This window comes from Harpia harpyja, chromosome 4 (genome assembly GCF_026419915.1).
Source record: "Harpia harpyja isolate bHarHar1 chromosome 4, bHarHar1 primary haplotype, whole genome shotgun sequence".
Taxonomy (NCBI): domain Eukaryota; kingdom Metazoa; phylum Chordata; class Aves; order Accipitriformes; family Accipitridae; genus Harpia; species Harpia harpyja.
Window position 1 is genome coordinate 79,904,951 of NC_068943.1, and position 23,057 is coordinate 79,928,007.

At 53.3% G+C, this 23,057-nt stretch overlaps 1 protein-coding gene and 1 gene segment (V, D, J or C); one reads left to right on the forward strand and one right to left on the reverse strand.

Moving 5' to 3' along the window:
- The first annotated feature begins 7,361 nt into the window (after positions 1-7,361).
- Positions 7,362-7,869, forward strand: LOC128140713 (feather keratin Cos2-3). Its single transcript, XM_052784924.1, has one exon. It carries the CDS (start codon positions 7,564-7,566, stop codon positions 7,867-7,869), a length of 306 nt encoding a protein of 101 aa, XP_052640884.1. The 5' UTR covers positions 7,362-7,563.
- An 850-nt stretch (positions 7,870-8,719) lies between these two features.
- Positions 8,720-11,119, reverse strand: LOC128140712 (T cell receptor alpha variable 1-1-like). The segment is given in 2 exon segments: positions 8,720-9,989; positions 10,941-11,119. Coding segments are annotated over 2 exon segments (543 nt in total).
- Positions 11,120-23,057: the final 11,938 nt, after the last annotated feature.

Below are 23,057 nucleotides of genomic sequence, written 5' to 3' on the forward strand. Positions count from 1 at the left end.
CCTACATGTGTAGGGCTGAGGTGTTCACAAGTTAGTATTGGTATCAGCTACAGCAGGTCACACACTGGAGTCCCCTGTCCCTGTGACCCAACCACCCCCTTGGGTGAAGGCAGGCCCAAGACAGTGACTGGTGGCCAACCACACACGGATGCTCTTTGGTGCCTTGTGTTCCCCCAGCAAGGAGCAGCTTTCTTCAGGCCCAGGAGCTCTACAGCCTCACAAGTGCCACAACCCAACTCTGGTCCGGAAAGGTGCCATGTGAGAGGAAATATCTCCAGCTCTGTGAAGACATAGCAGTGACAGTGGGACCTGATTCTGCAATCAGCAGGATCCGTGACCTGTCCCTGAATGGCACGGGGCACGCACCAGTGCAACCGTAGGACACATGTTGGAGTGCCTTCCCCCAGGCACCAAGTTCCTTCAGCATTCCCAGAGCCCTGAGGCTGAAGTGGCCCTTGTGCTCTGTGCAGCACCACTGCTCCCTACACGCAGGCGAATGCCTTCCCACAGCTGCAGACTCTGGGACCCTGTGGTGTGGGGGTTTGCCCTCGCACAGACCTCACACACCACCAACGCCACAGGACCAGGATAGGGGACAGAGTGATTCCTACGTGGGGTGAGGACCGGGGGCAGATCTCCCCAGGCCGGGTTCTGTGGGAGGCAGTGCTGAGTCAGGTGGTAACACAGGGAAAATGAGCATCAGGACCAAGCCTACCTAGACCCAGTGCAACCATGGGTCCCAGCTCTGGCTCGGTTCCTGGCCCACGGTCTCTATGAGAGCTCTGGCCTAGCGCAGGCCTGCCCCAGCTCTGCCCTATCTGTGCCTGTGTCTGGCTTGGGCTACTGTTATGCTCCTGGCCTGGCCAGGCTCCTAGCTAGTCCACGGCAGTCGCTGGGGGGAGCCTTCACCTTGTCCTCTCTTGAGTCTGGCCTTGGCCTGAGCCCCAGCACCAGCTCTGACCCTGGGACTGAGACCTCCTACACATCTGTTGCCTAAATTACGGCAGTAATCGGTAGATACTTTGGGGGTAGAATTATCTCCTGTCTCAGACAGAAGTCTGAGGTGGACCAAGCTCTTTTGTTTTTTCTCAGCAGAGCCCTACACCAGGGAAACATTTCCAGGTGTTTAACCGAGCATGGTGGTGAATACACATCCTCATAACCAGCCTGGAGAGCACTTTTCTTGGCACATCAGAACCACACAGAGTTTTTTGACTCATGTGCTTACCCTCCAAAGAGTGCTCTCTTTCCTGAAGGCATCATGGCCTTTTTAAAACACAAGGCTATGGATAGTGCTTTGCAGAGGAAGCAACTGCAGCATCCCCCCTCCATGGCCTGTGGATACCACTGTGTCTTTTTCCTACATCACCGTAAGAAGGGATTGCCTTTTAAACAGATTTCAAAATTGTATTCTAACAATCTAGTACAAAATGATCAGATACTGACACGTTTTATAAACTAGGAAGATGAAGCTTTCCTCCTGGCCACAGCTACTCAAAATATGTTTCAGAAGACCCAGACCAGCGTGGAATTTTGCAGGAATTTTCATAACTGGATTCTGCAAATAAAACTTATAACCCAGCTGCAAGGCTGAGTGCGTGCTCTTGAAGCTCAGCCCAACCCAAACCAACATGTTTTTTAAATGGACACCACAGAGAGCAAAGTTTAAAGATTTTATGAATTTAAACCCCCCATGGCAGGGAGGGTTGGACTACATGACCTTTTAAAGGTCCCGTCCAAAGAAAACCATGCTATAATTCCATGGTTCTATGAATATTTTGGTTTCAACAGTAAACTTCACGAGGTGCGCCACTGGGTTTTAGGGAACTTCCTCTTCCTGGGTGGTGTGCGTGGTGCTTCTAGGGCCTCCTCAGTCACTTTTAGCTCTTCCCAGAGACCCCAGGTGTTGTATGACCCATGACAGAAGATGGTACATTCATCGCAGCCATGGCTTTCGTAAAAACATTCCAGCCCTTAGGTCTTCTCAGATGGGCCACAAGTCGGAAGGACACATTGGACTAAATCAAGCAGGCTGGACCTCTTAATGCCATCTCCTTTGTATACAAAACCTCCCTGGTTTTCCCAAGAAGATAGATGCTTCTGCTGCCCTACTGTACCTAGGAGCACTTGTGCATTCTTCCAATACCATGGATGCATATTATCAGGCACTTCCTGAACAACAGGGCTGGCATCCTCAGGAGTCTCCAGGGGCTTTTCCACCTCTGTCTTGATTTCTTCTGGAAAAGCAGGAGTTATTTTCCCCCTTTTCTGATCGCTCTGCTTCTCGTGGGACTAGTACTTTTGAAGAGTGGCCATAGAACCCTTAGCTTTCTCATAGGCCATGAAAACCGGGTTTCTGGAAGATGTTCCTCATTTCAGCAGCCAAAGAGTAGACTGTATCAGCTGTCACGTCTTCCCTGGGTCATGGCAGCACCCATAGCAGCTCCAGTTCATTTGCAGGCACCAGATACACTTTTTTCCACACAGTCCCTCCCTGCTTTACCAAAAGCCCTGTCAATGAGCAGAAGAGCAAAACTTAAGTTCTCCACAAACTTGATAAAAGGATATTTCCAGAGCATATTTCTGATACTGCAGTTGCCAGAACTGTAACAACACAGAATATGCTCAGGCGTAACAGACAGCAAGTGGTCAGCATTCGTCAGTCAGCAAGCAGGTGCAAGTAAGCTGACTGCACAGCATCAGAGCAGGTGACAGGGAGATAGACAGGATTTTCTCTGGCAGCTTGATGAGCCCCAGACCCCAACTGCAGTGGAGAAGCAGGCAGTGTCTCCACCTAGTGTTAAGGCAAGTGCCACCTCTGAGCAAGGTGAAGGATAGAATAGAATGGAATAGAATAGAAAAGAATAGACTAGACTAGACTAGACTAGACTAGACTAGAATATTACAGTTAGAAGGGACCTACAACGGTCATCTTGTCCAACTGCCTGACCACTTCAAGGCTGAACAAAAGTTAAAGCATGTTATTAAGGGCATTGTCCAAATGCCTTTTAAACACTGACAGGCTTGGGGCATTGACCACCTCTCTAGGAAGCCTGTTCCAGTGTCTGACCAATCTCTCAGTAAAGAAATGCTTCCTAATGTCAAGTTAGAACCTCCCCTGGAGCAGCTTGGAATCGTTGCCACGTGTCCTATCACTGGATGCCAGGGAGAAGAGATCAGCACCTCCCTCTCCACTTCCCCTCCTCAGGAAGCTGTAGAGAGCAATGAGGTTGCCCCTCACCCTCATTTCCTCCAAACTAGACAAACCCAAAGTCCTTAGCCACTCCTCATAGGACACACCTTCCAGCCCTTTCACCGGCTTTGTTGCCCTCCTCTGGACACATTCAGGTACCTTCACATCCTTTTTCAATTCTGGGGCCCAGAACTACACGCAGTACTCATGAGGAGGCCACACCAACGCTAAATACAGTGGGATGATCACCTCTCTTGCCCAGCTGCTTGTACTGTGTTCCATGCACCCCGGGATGCGGTTTGTCCCCTTGGCTGCCAGGGCACACTGCTGACTCATATTGAGCCTGCTGCCAACCAGCACCCCCAAATGCCTTTCTGCAGGGTTGCTCTTCAGCCACTCCTCTCCCAGTTTATACTTGTGCCTGGCATTACTCCACCCTAGGTGCAGAATCCGGCGTTTGGACTTGTTAAATTGCATGCCATTAATGATTGTCCAATGCTCCAATCTATCTAGATCCCTCTGCAAGGCCTCTTCTCCCTCAAGAGAGTCAACGGCACCTCCCACTTTGGTATTGTCGGCAAAATTGCTAATGGTGCATTCAACTCCTGCATCCAGACCACTGATAAAAATACTGAAGAGAACTGGCCCTAGAAGCGAGCCCTGAGGAACACCTCTGGTGACCGGTCGCCAGCCAGATGTAGCCTCATTCACTACAACCCTTTGAGCCCTGCCTTTCAGCCAGTTCTTCACTCAGCACACCGTGTACCTGCTCATCCCACAGTTGGACAACTTGTCCAGAAGGATGCTGCGAGGGACACTATCGAAAGCCTTACTGAAAGGCAGAAGAACTCCATCCACCACCTTCACTTCATCCATGAGGCAGGTGACCTTCTCATAGCAGGATATCAAAGTAGTTAAACAGGACTTTCCCTTTATGGACCCATGTTGACTGTTCCAGATGAGCGCATTGTTCTTTAAAAAGCCTTTCAATAGCACTCAGCACGATCTTCTCCACAACTTTTCCAGGGACTGAGGTTAGACTAATAGGTCTGCAGTTTCCTGGGCCTTCCCCCATGCCCTTCTTGTAAATCGCAATAATATTGGCCACCTGCCAGTCAGCAGGGACCTCCCCAGACACCTTCGTCACCCAAGTGATAGAGGATCCAGTGAGACCAATGAGGTCTGCTGGACCTCCTATGCACCAAGCAGGAAGGGCTTGTTAGGGATGTGAAGCTCAAGGGCAGCCGGGGCTGCATTGACCACGAAAGGCTGGAGTTCAGGATCCTGAGGGGAGGGGAGGAGAGTAAAAAGCAAACTCACAGCCTTGGACTTCAGGGGAGCAGACTTCTGGCTCTTTAAAGAGCTGCTTGGACACGTCCCCTAATATAAGGCCCTGGAAGCCAGAGGGTCCCCGGAAAGCTGGTTAATATTCAAGGATCACCTCCTCCAAGCTCGAGAGCAGACCATCCCAATGAGGAGGAAGTCAGGCAAGCATGCCTGGAGGCCAGCGTGCATGAACAAGTTGATCCTGGCAAAACCAAAACACAAGACGGAAGCATACAGGAGGTGGAAGCAAGGACAGGTAACCTAGGAGGAATTAAGGGTCACTGCCTAAGCGTGCAAGGATGAGATTAGGAAAGTCAAAGCCCAACTGGAACTGAATCTGGCCACGGATGTCAATGGCAACTAGGCTTCTGTAAGGACACAGGTGACGTGGAAAAAGCTGAGGTGCTGAACGCCGCCTTTGCCTCAATCTTTACTAGCAAGACCAGCCTTCAGAATCCCAGGTCCCTGAGACCAGTGGGAAAGTCTGGAACAAGAGAAAGATGTACCCTTGGTGGAAGAGGATCAGGTCAGGGAATACTCCAGCAAACTACACATAGGTACATGCATCCAGTGCTATCTCCACAGGAAAAAATGGAGTTCAGGTCATGTATCCCATTTCCTGCACACACTCCCTGTCATAGATAATATAGCCCCGTGCTTCTTCTGGATTTTTGTTCACGGGTGTGAAACGCTGGTGCGGGTTTACATTACAGATCTGTTTATAGCACACCCCGCACTTCCAACTTTACGTTCGTGCTCTTCTTCTGCCTCAGCCTTAAACTTCTCACAGAAAATCATAGCCAAACAATCAACGTCTTTTTAACAGCTGTGGCTTTGCGCCTCTGTAAGCGTTCTCCAGACCTGCACAACAGCCAGCAACTGGGGCACCTTTTCATTGTCCCCAGGTCAAATGCACAGTCACGAGAAGGCAGTGCCATCAACGGTATTTATAGCTATGGCCGTGGTTATACAATGTATGATAAAGCTGACAAGAGTTTCTCACTCCAAACACCTTCCTGACACCCTTCACACCATAATAAAGATGTAAAAGGAGGTCTTGGAATATCTGAGGTTGTCGCTTGGTTTAAAACTCCCCCAATCCTTTTTCCGCTCTGACAGGAGGATGGTGCGTATGTTAACATGCCCTCAAACAAGGGGATGTCATTCAGCATGACTTTCCTCCGCACAGACCACCCCAGTTTGGCTTGTAGCTCTTTTGTTCTGCATAACAATTCTCTACCTCTCAGGTCCCTTGTGGCTCTAAGTGCCATGTCACTCCCCGCAAAACAGAGATAATTGTTGCTGCTATTTAGATCAAAGAAATAGCACCGCTTTTTGTCTCTAATTTTGGAATGGGGGATAGACTGCAGGTTTTGCGTACCCCACGCCCAAAGGCTTTTACAGTAATGACAGCCAGGTGGAAAGTCTGACCAAAACACGGCTCTCTTTTACTTGGTTGGAGAGTTCTGACCCAGCCTAAAAATGTCACAATGTTCACAGTGTTTAAAGTCACAGCAGGAGAACATAGAGTCATGCCTGCTGACCGCTTCAAGATGGAGATGAGCATAACCAGGTTCAAATAGCTGGTGCAAATGATGAAAAACTTGCTCTACACCCCGAACAAATGTGTCATAAGCTTCATGTAGTGAGTGAAGTCTGATGTAAATCAATATATCGGTCTAGCTCCAGATCTCTGGAGCCTCGGCCAGAGGTTAGGGTTATGGTGAGTGCCTGACATGCTCCATGGAAGCCATGGGGCGAACTTCTGCCTCCTTCAACTCCTGCTGCATTTCTGAGTGGGGACCAGAATGGACTCTCAAATGCTCCTTCAGGACCTGGGAGTGCAGCAGGCAGCCTCTGCAGGGAAACAACCTTGTTGTGTTCAACCGCCTCTTGCCCTGTGGGGGGCTGCAGTAAGCGAGAAGTGCCTTCCAGGTGGTCATCTTCTACCCTTGTGGAAGATGTGTTCACTGGCTCAGCATGCTCAGAAAAACAGTTTGCATTAAGGGCCCTTGTGATCCCTGTAATCCCCTGCCAGTAAGATGCCAAAAGAGGTCAACAAATTTCTCCGGAGGGCAGGTTTAGGAGGAAGAGGATTGAAACCCAGCAGCGCAGCCCACCTGCCTGGGAAACCGACCACAAGTGAACATTGGAGCAAGTTGGGAAGGAGGGAGGGAGGGAAAAAGAAAGACACGGCACGTCCTCACACAGGGAAGCCCTTGGGTGACCAGTCAAGGATTGCAGGGCTGGGAGCAGCTGGGCCATTCCTGTCAACGTGGCCACAGGCAACCCCACCAGCGTGCCCCAGGCCAACATCATTTGCCTGCACTGCACCCATCCGGTACCTGAACTGAGTCTTCTGCCAGCAACGTCGCGTTCCTGTCCTGGAAATCCTGGGGCCTCTCAATCCCAGCACTCAGAAGAAGCCTCCATGAGGGAATGGGTACGGCATAAGCCAGGAAATGAAAAGGTGTCATCAGGGAAAACAACCACCCAGCCCATGTCATTAGCTGAGATGTTTTCCGTTCATCATGAGCACCTTGGAAAATTGTCACTTCCGTAGAAGCTCCCGCTGGGCCTGGGGCAGGTCAGGGCCACCATAAAAGCCAGCCCAGCTCCTTGCTCTCTCATCCACCTCCCTCACGTCCTTCTCCTTGGGAACCAGGTGAGTCTGAAGGCCTTTCCTCATGTTATTTTCTGCTCATGCAGATGCATGCTCCTCAGTCCTATGCTGGGTCATGGTGCTGCTTGTCATGGGAGGGGGAAGAAAGGTGAAGGTCTCACTCAGAGAGTGTCTGGGACTTGGCTGAGGAGGCTCTTCTTTTAAGAGATAGTCAGCAGCTTCTTTGGGCCTGGTGACACTTTGCAGTACCGTGTCTGGATAAGGCTGAGAAACCCTTTTGCCTCACTGCCCAGCTTCTACCTCCCAGCTCAGCAGGTGCCTTTGACTTTGCTGATGGACTCATGGCAGACGGCTTCTCGCATGTACCAGTGCTGTGATTCCTCTGTGCCCTCTCTCCCAGGTAAACTTCTGGACCTGAGAGATGTCCTGCTACAACCAGTGCCAGCCCTGCCAGCCCTGTGGCCCGACTCCACTGGCCAACAGCTGCAATGAGCCCTGCGTCAGGCAGTGCCAGAACTCCACCGTTGTCATCCAGCCCTCCCCAGTGGTGGTGACCCTGCCTGGCCCCATCCTCAGCTCCTTCCCGCAGAACACCGTTGTGGGCTCCTCCACCTCCGCTGCTGTTGGCAGCATCCTCAGCTGTGACGGAGTCCCCATCAACTCTGGGTGCTGTGACCTCTCCTGCATCACCAGCCGCTACTGTGGCAGAAGGTGCCCCCCCTGCTAAAGCCCCTGGTGACAGCCCGGGCAAGGACCACCCCAAAACCAGCAGCGGATGCTGAACTGAGGACAGAGCTCCCGGCCATTCATTTCAGAGAGGCTGAACATCCAGTGCTGCCCTTCCAAAGGAGGGCAGCGGAGGCCCTCTGAAAACATGGCCAAAGTCTAAATCCCCTGCCTTCCACTACCTCCGATCTCTTTCTTGCCTTCTTTTGTTCTTCTGGGCCGTAAGATCCCCAGACCCAACCTGGGGCATCTGCTGACCCCGCTCTCTCTGCGGTGCAAGCAAATGGATGTCCTGCAGGATCTCCACCATGGGCAATGGGCGCAGACTTTCAGCAGCTGCTATTGCTCTCCCTGCACCGGCAGCCTCCTCTAGAATTGAACTCCCTTCCCTCTTCAGAGTCATTAAAGTTTTCCGCATCACAGCCTCTGCCTCCACGTAATCCTTTTCTTGGTGGACATTGTCTCGTGGTGCCAAGGACGAAAGGCATTGCCTTTGGTTGTGGGGGGAGAAGGTGAGGACGCAAGGGAACTTTTCATCATTTGCAGAGGAAGGGGAGGGTGGGAGACAGGGCAATGGGTCCCTTGCAGTCACTGCCTCTTGAAGCCGAGGAAGACATACTCAGCTGCTCCACAGCCAGTGGAGATCAGGCCCTGCATTCTGGCATCTCTGCTCAGGTATGGCCCCTTGGCCTCAGAGCAGGTCCTGCAGATGGGGAGCCCAACCACTGCTATCCCCCAGTGAGGAGCCCCGTGGTGCTGGAGGCTCTGAGAGGTCAACAGCTGACAAACCTGTGCAGAAGGGAATGCTACCTACACACCCTCTACACCCTCCACCCCCCAAACAGTGCCCTGCACAGCCCAGCAGTTACACAGGTGTGCAGGGCTAAGGTGACTCACAGGCTGATGTTGAAATCAGCCTGGCCAGGCCACACACCAGGGGCCTCATGCTTCTCACACAGCCCCAGCTCCCACCAGACAGGGAGCCCAAGGACAGCAGCCAGTGCCCAAGCCCCCATGGCTGCTCTGTGGTGCCTGGCCTTCTGCCGAGCATGAAGGAGCTTTCCTCAAAGCTGGCTCTTCTCCTGGCAGGGCCTGTTGCCCACCTCTGCCTGGAGGTCTCTTCCCCCATTGTGCTCTTGTACAGAGTTGTACAGCCTGGTCCCACTGCAGAAGAAATGAGGCAGGGCTGGGGAAAGCCCACGAGGCAGGGCATGAGGAGGCCTCCAAGGACCGGCACAGTGCACTGGGGGACAGCAGGTCCTCTGGATCACAGCACATAGGCATGCAGCAACTGGAGGAGCCACAGAGTAGTTCTGAGTATTTTCCAAAATTGTTGTAAGCATGTAATTCCTGGAAGGAGCATTGTCCTGTGGCATGTTATTTACATTTTTCGTCTTACTTTGAACTCTGACCTCTGAGGGACACATCCCGGAGCAGGTACTCTAAGGAACAGGCTTGCAGGAATACCTGAAGCAGCAATGTGCAGTAGACAAAACCAGAAAGTTAAGAGCAGCAGGGAACCATTGCAGAAGCGGTCCCAACCTCCTACATTGCCCATCACTTCTCCAAAGCCATGGGCAGGATAACCACATAACCCACGGTGAAAACGAGGGAACCTGAGACTCGTTCACCACCTTCTTCTTCCTCTCAAGCCACTGACACTGTCCTCTCCTGGAAGAGGATTTTGACCTGCAGAGCTCTGGGTGTACAGGGCAAGCAACACTGCCAGGGGAGAGCTGAGGGCCCCTTCCCCCAAGCTCAGCCTCACACAAACCAATGCCCTCTCTCCCCTGGCTTCTTGCACAGCCAAAGAAGCTTCCTGCACCAGCGTGTCTTGCACAGCACAGAGGTACAAGGCAGCATCAGAGACCTCGACTTCCTCCAGCTGGAGAAGGCTGTTTTTCCCTGTGGTGTTCAGCAATGTGGTGAGACGGCCACTCCGCCTGGGGCCAGCTGCTGCCTGATATGAGATAAGCTGTGGGGCTTGGCCTTTCCTCTGCTGGTACCAGAACAATCCATAAAAGTTAGTGACCTGGTAGGTGCAGGTGGTCTGGAAGGTGTCTCTCTCCTTGACTGTGACTTGTCCTTCTTGCTGGGTGACGGTGGTCTGCCCCATGGTGCCTGGAAGAAAGCAAGGGTCAGCGGCTGTGCAGGGAAAGGCTCCAAGATGCAAAACAAGAGGGGATGCAAAGTGCCAGAGGAGAAAGTTCCCTGTGTCCTGCTCTGCAGCAAGACCCCCATGGGTGGGAACAGCAAGGTGGTGAGTGTCTTTGGGCAGGAGGTCTGAGACCTCAGCTCAGCGTGGATCCCATAGCACAGTAATGCCAATAACCTCCCACAGGGATACCCCCAGAGAGAGCTGTGCTTTCACCCAGGTCTTCCATCCTCACTCTCCTACTGCCTGGAGGCTCCAGGGAAGAGCCTGTAGTGCCTGGCCTTCCTGTGCTGGCTCCAGGACACCTGCAGCAGGGTGAGGGACCCGGGAACTCCTGTGAGAAGTTTCATCCTGCTCCCCATTCCCTGTGCTCTCAAAAGGCTCCAAGGTCAAGGGCGGGGAGGGAAAAGGAAGCCCTGGCATTGCAATCACACAGGAGCAATGGATAGCCAGGGCATGCTGCATGACATGTGCCAGCCAGGAGAGATACTGGCACACCCTAAGAATGAGAGTGGGATGAGAGAGCTTTCATGTCCCTGCATCATCTTTCAGAAGTGCTGTGCGTCAGAAAATAGGTACTGCTGAGAGAGCAAAGAGCTTCTGCAGTCATATGTCTGTGAAACGCTGGGCCCAGACAGATCAGCAGAGAGAGGCAGAGAGAGGTGGATGGTTGGCAAGAGACAAGGAAGGGCAGGGGTCTAAGATGATCAGCAGAGGAGATGCTTCCTCTTGGTCTCATTTTTCTTTTCCATCGGTATCTGCATCTTGAGAAAGCAGGTGCAAATCCACCCGTGTGATCTGATGTTTCCCAACATTTGCCCATAATTCAAGAGCAGCTCCCTGCAGAGAACTGTTGAGGGGGTGAGGGTCTCCTGGGGGGAAGAGGAATCAAGCCTCCAGTCAAAGCCAGTGCTTACCTAGTGGTTGCCTCAGGAAAGCAGCGAGGATGAGATACCCGAGGTGCATGCTGAGACCAATCCTCCTGCATGTGTGAGAGAGACTCAAAAAAGCCACACGTCCCCACCAAGAGCCCTGAGAGAGCACAGCTGCCGGAAATGACTCGGCAAGGGCAACAAAGAATGAAACAGGGAAGACAAAATGCTTCTCCTTAGCACGCTTGAATTGCCCGTGCTGTGGTCCTCCCTCCTCCAGCAGGGACACGTGTTGCTCCTGCAGACAACGCCTTTGCTTTTCCAAGGTGAGGGGTTAAAGGGGGATAGACATGCACCTGGTGACCAAGCTCTCTGACACATCCTCCTCTGCAACGTCTTGGGAGTCTCTCTTTCCTTCATGCCTCGTGCCTCTTGTTTCACCAACCTCAAGACCACGGTTGAGTTGGCCTCTCCTGGCTCCTGTATGGTGCCCCAAGCTCCTCTCAGCACACCCCAAGGCTGCAGCTCTCACAAACACAATGGTCAACAACCCCAAACCCTGCAGACACCAACTGTCCCACTCAGCCCCTCCAGGCACTGTGGACTTTCTCCCTCTATTCAGGAGAAGATATCTCAGGAACCGATAAAGGACGTTTCTAGCCACACTGCCCATCCCATCTCATAAATCTCATAAATCAGCTTCTGAAAAGCTTGTTGGGGGAAAAAAAAAACCAAACCACTCAAATGCAACTAAACAGTTCTTTCACTTGACCATAACCCTTCCATTCTCGGTTTCCTCAAAACAAGTAGGATCTGCATTTGACCTCTCCTTCCTTGTAGCCTTTAACAAATCCTTGTAGCCACACTATTTTTACTCTTACCATAGCACAATTTAGGTTGGATAGGTCCTCTGCAGATCACCCACTCCAAGTCCCTGCTCAGAGCAGGTCTCATTAGATCAGGCTGCTCAGGGCTGTGCCTGTCATGCCTGGAAAATTTCCAAGGCCAGAGCCTGTACAATATCTGTGAACAGTGCATTCCAGTACTTGAGAATTTTCAGGGTCAAAACAGAGTGAGAAATAAGAAGACCCCAGGCATGGTCTCAGGAGTGACAGAGGAGAAGGATCACTTCCCTGGCTGGCTACCCTTTTAAAAAGACATCTCAGAGTGCAGTTGGTCTGATTTCCTACAAGGGCACAGCTGCTTGTGCTGCCCTGGGCTCCCAGACACCACCACTGAGGCTAGCATGCAACCTGGCCTGTTGGAAGCCCATCCAGGGAATGCCTGGAGAAGGCGTCCTTTGCCAGTTCAGGACAGGGGCCTCTGCCGTTGCAGAAACCAGGTTTTCCCCTCTGCTTCTGCAGCCCGGGAGCATGGACCTTGAACAGCTGAGTGAGCTACTAGAGCCGTGCGGGCTTCCCTGGGGACCAGCTGTACAGAAATCTTTCTGGTCAGTGGACGGCTTTCAGCTTCAGCAAACCTCAGACCTTCGACCCCTTTGGGAAACATAGCACTTCTCTTTCTGACTGCCTCTGAGACATGACCTTGGCACCCCTTGAGCCCCCTTTGTGTCTCGGACCCTAGGCACGCCCAAGCTTTCATCCCATCTCTGGGACTTCACCTGCACCCCAAAAAGCTCTGCATTTGGTGTGGAGCCAAATCCTCTACAACAGCCTCATGGTCTGGGACCTATGGAGAAAGCCTGAGGGTTTCGGTCACCTCTACGTCATTGTCTCGTGTCTGTGTTGGGCTCAAACTCCTGCCTCTGCGGGATGGCTTCCGAGGACTGGAAGAGATCCCGTGGTGGGAAACGATGGAGAAGCTCGGAAGAAGCTGGATGCCGATTGCGATGGCGATGCTCGATGCCGGTGGCAGTGCTGATGCTGACGACAATGCCTGGCGGCAGGGGAAGCGCCCCGGGGCCCGTGGCCCGGAGGGGCTGGGTGGTGCAAGGTGGCCCCGGCGAGCAGAGCAGCAGCCCCCCCTGGCGGGCATGGCTCGGGCTGTCAGAGACTCCTAGAATGGGTTGGGTTGGAAGGGACCTTGAAAGACCATCTAGGCCGACCCCCCGCCATGGCGGGGACATCTCTCACTCGATCCGGTTGCTCAGAGCCCCGTCCAGCCTGACCACGAACACTTCCAATGACGGGAATCCACAACTTCTCTGGGCAACCCATTCCAGTGCCTCACCACCATTATCGTAAAAAATTTCTTCCTTACAACAGCAGCAGCTGACTAGCCTAAGCAATGTTGCAGCTGCTTTCTGAGAAGATTGCTAACAAACCCATGTGGCTGGCACCTTCCTTCCTGATGCTGCACTTGCAGAGCATAGTTAGGAGCTGAACTCCTTCCAAGGGAGGCGTGTCACGGTTGGAGGGGGACCTGCATAGGAGCCTTCCAGACCAGGTGAGGACCCTTGGAAAAAACCAGCCTTTCTAGGAGACTCTCAGGGCACAAGGCTTTTTCTCCTGGCGCCTGTGCAGCGCTGGGCACAGCCTCCTGTCCCCACGCCCGTGGCTCTGGGGACTGCTCCAGTGCTAAAAGGCGATGCAGAGACAGACTTCTCCAGCAGTGCAGCTCCATCAGCTCTAATGAGCCAGGTTACAGCCCAGACACACAACCCTTTGCTGATGTGTGAGCATGTCAGGGCAGCACCTCTCCCTGCTTTGAAGATGGAACTGGTCCCAGACCTCCACAACTGCCCTACAGCGATCACCAGGGATTGGCTGGACCTTGTCAGACTTTGGGATTTCTTTGCCTTGTTAGGTGGGCAACCCCTGGAGCTGCAGCAATAGGGATTGTCTCTAGCTTTGACTTTGTCTCTCATGAATGGACTTCACATGTGAACAGGCTGAATGTCCAAAAAGGACCCTGCAGCTTGGACCCCAATCCACCTTTTCTCTTTCCTCTAATGAGAACACAATCAGGTGAACCACTTCTGCCCAACCCACAAAAGCCCTTTGCTGTCATTAATCCACCAGGGATGGCTGGTGCCTGATTTAACTTCTTTAACACTGGGCTTTCAAGGACTTGCCTAAAGGTGAGGGGCACAGAGGCAGAGAGCTGGCTGGTGGAGTCCTGGTTATCAGAATGTTGGGGGAGGCTGTGCTTCCTCATGTGTCTGTGCATCTGTCTGTTCTTGTGGGCGTATTTGTGCCTACGTGTTTGCATTTGCAACTGCACATGTGAGAGTGAGTGTCTGCCAACGTGTGTGTGAACAAGTGCATTTCTGTGTGTGTCTGTGCCTGTGTTTGTGTACGTGCACATTTTTGCAGGTGAGAAAGTAAGTGTGTGTTTTGAGTGTGCATGTGAGTGTATGTGGGTGGGCATACTGTGTGCAGATGAGCACATCTATATCTGTGTTCGTACCGGCACTTGCATATATATCTACATGCAAGTGTGAGGGTGCAGGTGCGTATAAGCACATGTGAACATTTATGTGATGACATGTCCTGGAGGGTTAAGGTATGTGCATCTACATATGGATGTGCATGCACATGTCTTTTCATGTGTGCTCCCACGTGAGGAAATGTTTGTGTTTGTGCAGGCACATGTGTGTGCTTCCACTTCCATATGTGTACAAGGACCATGTGCATTTGTGTACATACATGCTTGTGATCGCACACACCTCTGTGACCCTAGGGATGGGGACGTGTGTGCACCCTGCGTGTGTGGATGTGAGCACTTTTTCACGTGCACCTGTGTGTACGTGGCTGTGCAATTCCTTCCATTCACTTGTGATGTCAATGGGTGAGATCTAAATGAGAACAAGAGTCCAGCTGAAACCTGCAGTCAGTCTCTGGCCTGACTCACACATCCTATGGGTGCAAGTTGCGGTGACTGCCCACATTTGCCCGGGACCGCTGCACCGTCCCTGCTGGATGTTTTCTGAGAAACAGCCCCAGTGCTTGCAGTCCTGTTTGCTAAGAAGCAGGAGTGCTGACACTTGGGAATTGGACCCTCCCCTTCCTCCAGCCCAACCCAGGAGACAGGAGCAAAAGACGGAGAGATGGGAAAAGGCTAAAACCCCTTTGTCAGCAGAGGAGGAGAAAGCGGAAGCCGACCTGGAGAGTCCCCAGCAAGAGTCAGTGTGCGCAGCTCCATCCCTAGCCTGGGACCGCTAAGCACCTGGAGCTGCTGGGGACGGGAAAGATCAGGATGAGGGCCTCCCTCCGGGCGCCTCTCTGCAGTCCAAAGCCAATGCCCGAGACCTTTGCAGAGGTGAAGGGGGTGTGGGGAGAAATGGACTAGTAGAGTGTGTGGGGGCCAGGGAGGGAAGAAGTAAAACGGGTTCAGGGCTCACCTGCAGACAGGGAAGGAAACTCTCTCTGCTGTTGTAGCCCCATTTTGCACCATCAGGCTACCAGTGAGCAATGACCATGGACAAAGAAAGCCTGGCTGGAATAGGAGAAAGAAGGTCATTGACAGGAAGAAGCCAGAAGTCACCTCGAGGAAGAATTCCTCAGGGAAACAGCTTCCAAGAGAGTGTTTCCACCTCTCATGCAGCGCCCTCCCTTCCACCACCAGCAGCCCCTGGGAGAAAGAGGGTCTTGCCCTGACCCAGTCAGGGAAGAGCAGCAGGCATTGGGATGTGTGACCTTGAATCAGACATCCCTTTCCCCCAGGGCCAGTTGCTGGCTGCTCAGGACACAAAGGTCCAAGGGGCTGAAGACCAAAGGGTTCATCAGCTCTTTGGCTTTCCTGCGCACAGCAACATAAGGACTCCAGTCCCTCCGGTTCAATACCTGCTCAGTGCAGGGATCCACATGCACAAATGTCCACACAGGCAAGCAGACATGCACCCACGTGAGCAACTGTGGGCTCAGGAGAGGCAACACGGGGGATCACCCTGGCAGGGAAGGGCTGCAACACCTTCAAATAAGGCCCCAAGCACACCCTTAGTGTCCGCTGAGGACTCCCAGAGGCTTTGCAGACAGGGCAGGAGGCCAAATAGGCCACCAGCTTTCTCCTGAGGGCAGCATTAGGAGGAAGAGAGCCAAATCCCAGCAGCACGACCCATCCACCTGAGAAAGTGATAACCACATACAGCTAGAGTGAGCTGGGAGGGAAGGAGGTTGGGAGGTTGGGAGGGAGAAAGGTGTGAAATGTCCTCATGGATGTGAACCTGGGGGTGTGGGGCTGAGGACTGCAGGGCTGGAAGCAGCCAAGGCCCTCCCTGCAAACAGAGACACAAACCACCCCACCAGAGTGCCACAGCCTTACATTAACTGCCTGCACAGGAACCCTCCGGCTCACGGTCTGCATCTGCTGTCTGCACTGATGCATTTCAGCTCTGGAAAGCCTTGGGCTCATCATCCCGGCACTCTGTGAATGAATGGGCATGGTAGAAATGAGAAAATGAAAAGGTAGCACTGCAGGAAATCAAAACACAGCCTTCATCATTAGCTGGGACATTTGGATTAAGGGATGAGCGTGTCAGGTCAGAAGACTATTACCTCCACAAAGGGTGCCTGTGGACCTTGGCAAGTGCAAGGCCCTTATGAAATCATGTATAACTCCTCTCTCCTTCATTCACATCTCTTGCCTCCTTCTGCATTGAGAACTAGGTGAGGGAAGCTCTTTCTCCTCCTCCTTCAGGGTGAGGTCTTGCCTCAATGGCCATCTCAGCTCATACCCACTCTGCTCTATGAGCTCCTTCTTATGGGACATTGAAAGGGGAAGAGTGTTTGGCTTGGAGAGATGTGACGGACTGGCTGAGGTGGCTCCTGCGCAACAGGCTTGGCAGAAACCTCTCTAGGCACGGCTGCTCTTTTACGAGCCCTTGGGTCCAAGCGGAAGAAGCCCTGGTGTCTCCCTGCACAGCCTCTACCTGGCCATGCAGCAGGCAGCTTGTCTTCTTTGTGGTGGGAAGCAGGATCTTGGCCTGCAGATCCCTGGGTGTACAGAGAAAGCCGTGATGCAAGGGGAGAGCTGAGAGCCCCTTCCCCAAGCTCAGCCTTGAAAGACAGATGCCCTCCCTACCCTGGGTTGTTGCACAGTCAAAGATCTCTGCACCAGGGTGTCACTCACAGCGCAGAGGTACAAGGCACTGCCAGAGACCTTGACTGCCTCTACCTGCAGGACGCTGTATTTCCCTGTGCTGTTCAGCAATGTGGCGAGATGGCCACTCTACTTGGGGCCATCTGCTGCCTGAAACGAGACCAGCTGGGGAGCTTGGCCTTTCCTCTGTTGGTACCAGAGCAAGCACCAAAAGTTGGAGGTCTGCTATGTGCAGGTTGTTTGGAAGGAGCCTCTCTCCTTCACTGGGACCCACTGGATGACACTAGTCTGCCCCACGGTGTCTGGAAGAACACATGTGACAGCGACTGTGCAGGGAGAAGCTCTGGGAAGCAAACCAGGAGTGCATGCAAAACCCTGCTGGAGAAGGCTCCCTCTCCCTTGCCCTGCAGGAAAATCCTGAGGCCTGGGCACAGCCAGCTGGAGAGTAGTTTTGGGCAGGAGCTTGGAGCTCTCAGCACAGCATGGATCCTGAGGAGAGCTGTGCTCTGTCCCTGCTCCTTCTCCTACTGCCCAGAGGACCAGGGAACAGCCCGTCATGCCTGAGCACCATGTGCTGGGACCAGCATCCCTCCCCCAGGTTGAGGGGTCCACGGAGCTGTGGCAAAAAGACTCATCCTACTTCCCCATCCCTGTCATCTCTGAGGGCTCCTAGCTCCCTGAGTACACACAATGCTGAGCTTGAAAAAGGGAGCGCTGGCTGTGTTGGCAACCAGGAGAAAACTGGCAGCCATGACAGTCAAGTGCCAGCCAGGAGGCAGAATGGGACACCCAGTTAATGTCAGTGAGATGAGACCTTTGAAGTCCCTGTCACAGCTTTGACAGGATCTGCTAATTTGTGGTGGAAAGGGAGAAATATGGGAGTGCAGAGAGAGCTGAGATCTCCTACAGTGACAGCAGGTGGATCAGAAGAGAGAGGCAGAGAGAGAAGGATTGCAGGGGAGGGAAAAGCAGGAGAAGGGCTCTGAGGTCTCTCTCCTCTCTGTTCAAATTTTGTTTCCAACAGTAGCAGCATCTTGAGAGAACTATTGCAAAACCACAAATGTGAGCGGGTATTTCCCAGCGTTTTCCTGTTAGTCAAGAGTAGTCCTCTGCATGATCCTGATAAGGCTGGCAAGGGTTTCCTTGGGAGAAGAAGTAGTACGTGTTTACAGAAAGCCAGGACTTACCCAGCAGTTGCCCCAGGAAGACAGTGAGGACGAGATATCCGAGGTGCATGCTGAGACCAACCTGCCTGTTTGCTGAGTGAGAGAGTCAGAAAACCACCTCGCAGCCCCGAGATAACAGAGCTGCCAGAAACGACTCTGTTGGGGGAGCAAAGGAAGAAGCGGGAAAGAGAAGTGATCTCTTCTTCCTGTGCCTGAAATGCTCCTCCTGGGTGTCTCCCTCCTCCAGCAGCAACACCTGTGGCTCCCTCAGCCAATGGCATTCTGAACATTTCCACCATGGGGGTCCCTGTGGTCCCCAGTCATGGGAAGAGGCTGTTCCTGGGCAGCTCACAGTGGAGTCCTCACCTCCCCAGCTAGAATCACCTGCTCTTCTGCACACCCAGTGCTGGACCACTTGGGAGGACAGGGGTTTCTTCCCCACTAAGTTTCACATCTTCCCCTGGGGTCCTCAGCTCACTGGGGACACTGCTATTTCTTCTGGAAACAGAAGTCTCCTCTGTATCTGCCACTTCTTCACTTTCCTTCCTCAGCTGCCTGGGAACAATGCCCCTCCTCCAAGTCCCCAGAACTAGGAGATGAACCCTGCTGTGCAGCAGCCCAGGGGTTCTGGCTGTGTCTTAGTCTGGTGGGATAACCCACAGTGTGGGAGAGCAACCTGGCTCCATTGGGGCTGTTAGATGCCACAAACCCACAGTTGACAAGGACAAGCTTCTCCAGCTCTAGGGGAAAGGGTGAGGGGTCAGCAGGGAACAGGACGAGGGATCAGTGGGTCACCTCCTACTCCCAGGGAGCTCATGGGGCACCCATTGGATTGCTGCACTGCGAGGGGTGAGGATAGGGTAGCTCTGCACCCCAGAGCTGAAAGGGCATGTGAAGGGGTGGCGGATGGGCAGGTGGGGACCCCTACTCCCGCCACCTTTCCACATTAACTCCAAAGCCAGCCCACGCACCAGTCATGGCAGAGATAACAAACTGTTCATTATTGTTAAGTTAACCTAACCTGAGTAGGCACAGGCTTGTGCTGTGCTGAGCTGTATATATCACTTGGCAAACTTGGCAACATTGCCATGAGCATGTGCTTGTCTTCATCTAAGAGTGAAAAACCATGCTTTCTTACAAATGTCCTTTTGCTCAACAGTAGAAATTAGGAGTGGTCTATTTCTAAGAAATCCAATGAAAACTTAAAAGACAACAATGCCAGCCAGTCTCAGCAAGGGCAGGATTTGCACTATGTGCTAAACCCCAACTCGAGCTCCACCTCATGCTCCATAACTCAGGGTTTCCAGCATCTGAAGGGGCATAACGTCACCCATGCTATCCCCTTCTACCTTCTGGTGTTATCTCCAATTAATGGTATTTTAATCAACACTCTGTGGAGTACCATTCTTACTGGGATCTATCTACAATCACGCTCCACCCTCATCATTACAAAAACCCACAATTCCAAATTTCTAGTAGCAGTTGCCCCCCTTCCAGAACGTGCCCCTTGCCTTTTGCTCTATCACTGTGCTCAAGAAACGTTTGGTTCCATCTGGCCCTTCATCCTCCAGTCAAGTGTTAGAAGCATCCAAAAGCTCTCTCTTAAGCTTCTCTTTTGAAGGCTGAAGAAGTCCAGTTCTCTCAGACCCTCCTCATGTCTTGTGTTAGAGAAACACAGAATTGTTATATTTGGAAGAGGCCACTGGAGGTCATTGGGCCCAAACCCCACCTCAGGAAGGGTGACCTAGAGCTGGTTGCGAAGGACTATGTCCAGGCGGATTTTGAGAACCTCCACGGCTGGAGACTCCATAACCTCTCTGCGCATCCTGTGTCAGTGCTCCCTCACCCTCACAGTGAAAAAGGGTTTCCTGGTGTTCAGACAGAGCCTCCTTTCAGCTTGTGCCAAATGCCTCTTGTCCCGTCACTGGACACCCTGGAGAAGAGCCTGGCTCCATCTTCACAGCCTCCCTTCAGGTATTTGTGCACATTGATGACATCTCCCCTGAGACTTCTCTCTGCTGAACACCCCCAGCTCGCTCAGCCTTTCTCCATATAGGAGATGTTCCAGTGTATTCATCATCTAAGTGGACTCTCGCTTGACTGTCCCCAGTATGCCTGTGACACACAGTTCCCTACTGAAAACACACACCCCCTCGCCCTCTGCAGTCACAAGCACGCCCACAGTCCTGCATCCCTCAAATATCAGCATGGGCCTTCAGCCCATCTAATAGCCCTGCCTGGAGCCTGGGCCCTCTCATCCAGCACCTGGGTCTCCTTCTTCTCTCTAGATAGGCCAGCCTGATGTTCACTAGCAAACAGATGCATGCAAGCACCCACTCCTCTCACAATCACCCCCACATTCCTGGATCCCGCAAACATTACCATGTCTTGCTAATATCAGCCTATCATCCATGTGCTGGCTTTGGGCTCCCTTACCTACCTCTGGCTCACACTTTAGATACAGATTTTCCTCCAACTCACTGCCCAGGCCAGCTTGAAATACCCTACCAAATGCCAATACACACCCATGCACATCAGGTTCAATTCACAAATTAAAAGGAGAAACACACTGAGGTCCCTCCAGTCACTGGGCCTTTCACCTCTCAGACATACACGTGCAATGCGGTCCCTCCAGTTTCTGGCTTTACTGAGCAGGCACAGGGCTCATCCCAGCAAGTGCACTGACAAGCCCCTGCTTAGGTGCAGGTACCTCCTTTTATCCTTCCTCCTCCCTTCTGCCTCTTCTTACACCTCTCCAGCACTCTCTTTCCCCCCACATCTGACCCTTCTCCTAAGCATTCCTTAATAAGCGTAGCCTAATCCTGCAGGACCCCCCTCAAACATCCATAATCGTTATAAACTCAGGATGACCCACTGCAGAGCCACGCCTGCAGTTTCCTAATGACCCATCAATTAGCGGCTGAAGAGCTCTGGTCTCCCTTATCACTTACTGAGGGATCGCTGTCATTGTGTGCTTTGTTTATCACTTTCCCTTTTACTTGTTCTTCCCTTTGAAAGGAAAAAGGGGCTTGAGCTGACAGCCTTAGTGAACCAGCAGCTCTCACCTTCCACATGCCCTGACAGTATCCTCTGGTGAAGTTCCTCAGGTGTGCGACGTCCTCAGGGTGCTGAAAGGCTCCTGTCCCCAGAGAAAATCGGGCCTCTTGAGTGAAGGCTCTGGGGGAAAATCCCATGTTGAGATCAGTCTTTGAAGTGTCTCCCTGCAACACCTGCAGCAATGTTAAGCCACGGGATGCACTTTTCAGGATGCCTGAGAAGTTACAAACATGAAGGAAAAGGGAAAGATTGGACAAAGGAGCAATTGGTTTCAGATGTAAGGTGGGTGTGAAAAAGCACTCAGCTCACTTGAAATGCCATTCTGGAAGGAGTTAGTTTGTGGCCCTGTATTCCAGCATATTTCTTGTTTGCCCTCCCAAGATGTCCTGCATTTCCTGCAAGATCCTGAATCCACCCCCAGAGAAGTTTGAGTATAGCTGTGGATGAGGACAGACCTGAACTCAACCTCCAGGTAGGATCCAAACCACAGCTTTCTTTCCCATCCAGGTGGGAATGGGACTTCTCATCCACCTTCCAGTACCTCACAGAGACACTTTTCTCCAGGTGCCTCAAACTCTTTGCCTCCTTCTCATTCCCCCTGGCACATCTCTGCGTTGGACATATTCCCCTCTCTTCCACTAAGCTTGAACTTTCTTTGTCACATCAGAAGGCCTCGCTGCCAACTGTCATGGCCTACTGAGGTGACATCACTCCATTAATCGGAATATGTTGGCCTGCCATCATGGCTGCTTTTCTCAGCTTTCCCCACAGCTTCTCCTCTCCAGGACCAGCTCTTTGCTTTCCAAAACAGGATTAGCATAACAAGAGGCATGTGCACAGAGGGACAAACTAGATCCCAGAAATGCACACCCGAGAAATGCAGCCTCCAGCAGTTTTCTGTTGGGCAGAGGAGAAAGAAACAAAACGTGGAACCCCTTCTGGGCGTTCTTTTCTAAGTCAAGTTTTGCATTAGCAGCTTCGCAGGGGAGTCCCTGTGGTTACAGAGCAGAGGGGAACACCTGCTCAGGGCTCCCTTGGCTATCCCAGTGGGGAAAGTCAGACGCCCGAGAAGAGGCCCTGTATGTCCCGTGTCAGCAGTGGCCGGTCCCTGCGGCAGGACCGAGGGCTGCCCGTGGGCAGGAGGATCTCTGCTGCCCGCCTCCCTGGGCACAGCAGAAAGGCGCTGCTCCTCGCCGGGAGCCAGCGGGGCCGGCGGCTGCAATCGCTCCTTCCCGGGCACCGCCGGCCACCGCCACCGCTCCGGTCGCGATTCCTCCCCGCTGTCGCGGGGGATGTCTGTCTGCGTCCCGGTGGGAGGGCGGGGGTGCCGGTGCCGGTGCCGGTGCCGGTGCCGGGAGGGGAAACCGCCCCGGGGCCCGAGGCCGGGCGGGGCCGGGCGGCGCCGCGCGGGGCCGGGCGGGGCGAGGCGGCGCCGGCGGGCGGAGCGGCAGCGCCCCCTGGCGGGCCCGCCCGGGGCTGTCCCCCCGCCCCCGCCCCACAGGCCCGGCCCCGCCCGCGGCGGTTCGTGCCCGGCCGCAGCCCCGGCTCCTCTCCCCGTGTCTCTCAGGGCGCAGTAATACACCGCCGCGTCCCCGCGCCGGGGCCGGGCGAGCCACAGGGCGCTGGACCGGCGGTCTGCCGCCACCGACAGCCGCCCCGGCGGGTCCGGCAGCTCTTTGGACTCTTTAAAAGTGCTCACGAGGAATGCGGGGCCTCGGCCCGGGAGCTGGCGGTACCAGAGGATGGAGTCGCTGGTCTGTATGTTGGGGTGTGAGCAGTTGATGCTGATGCCGGTGCCCTCGGTGGTCTCTGCCGACGCCTCCTGCTGCACCTGGGCTCTGACCACAGCCACTGCCGAGAAAGGAGAAGGAAAGACCAAAGATCACCAAAGATCACTCAGCTCTGGTGGCTCTTTTCCCAGAGAAACAGTCAGGAACAG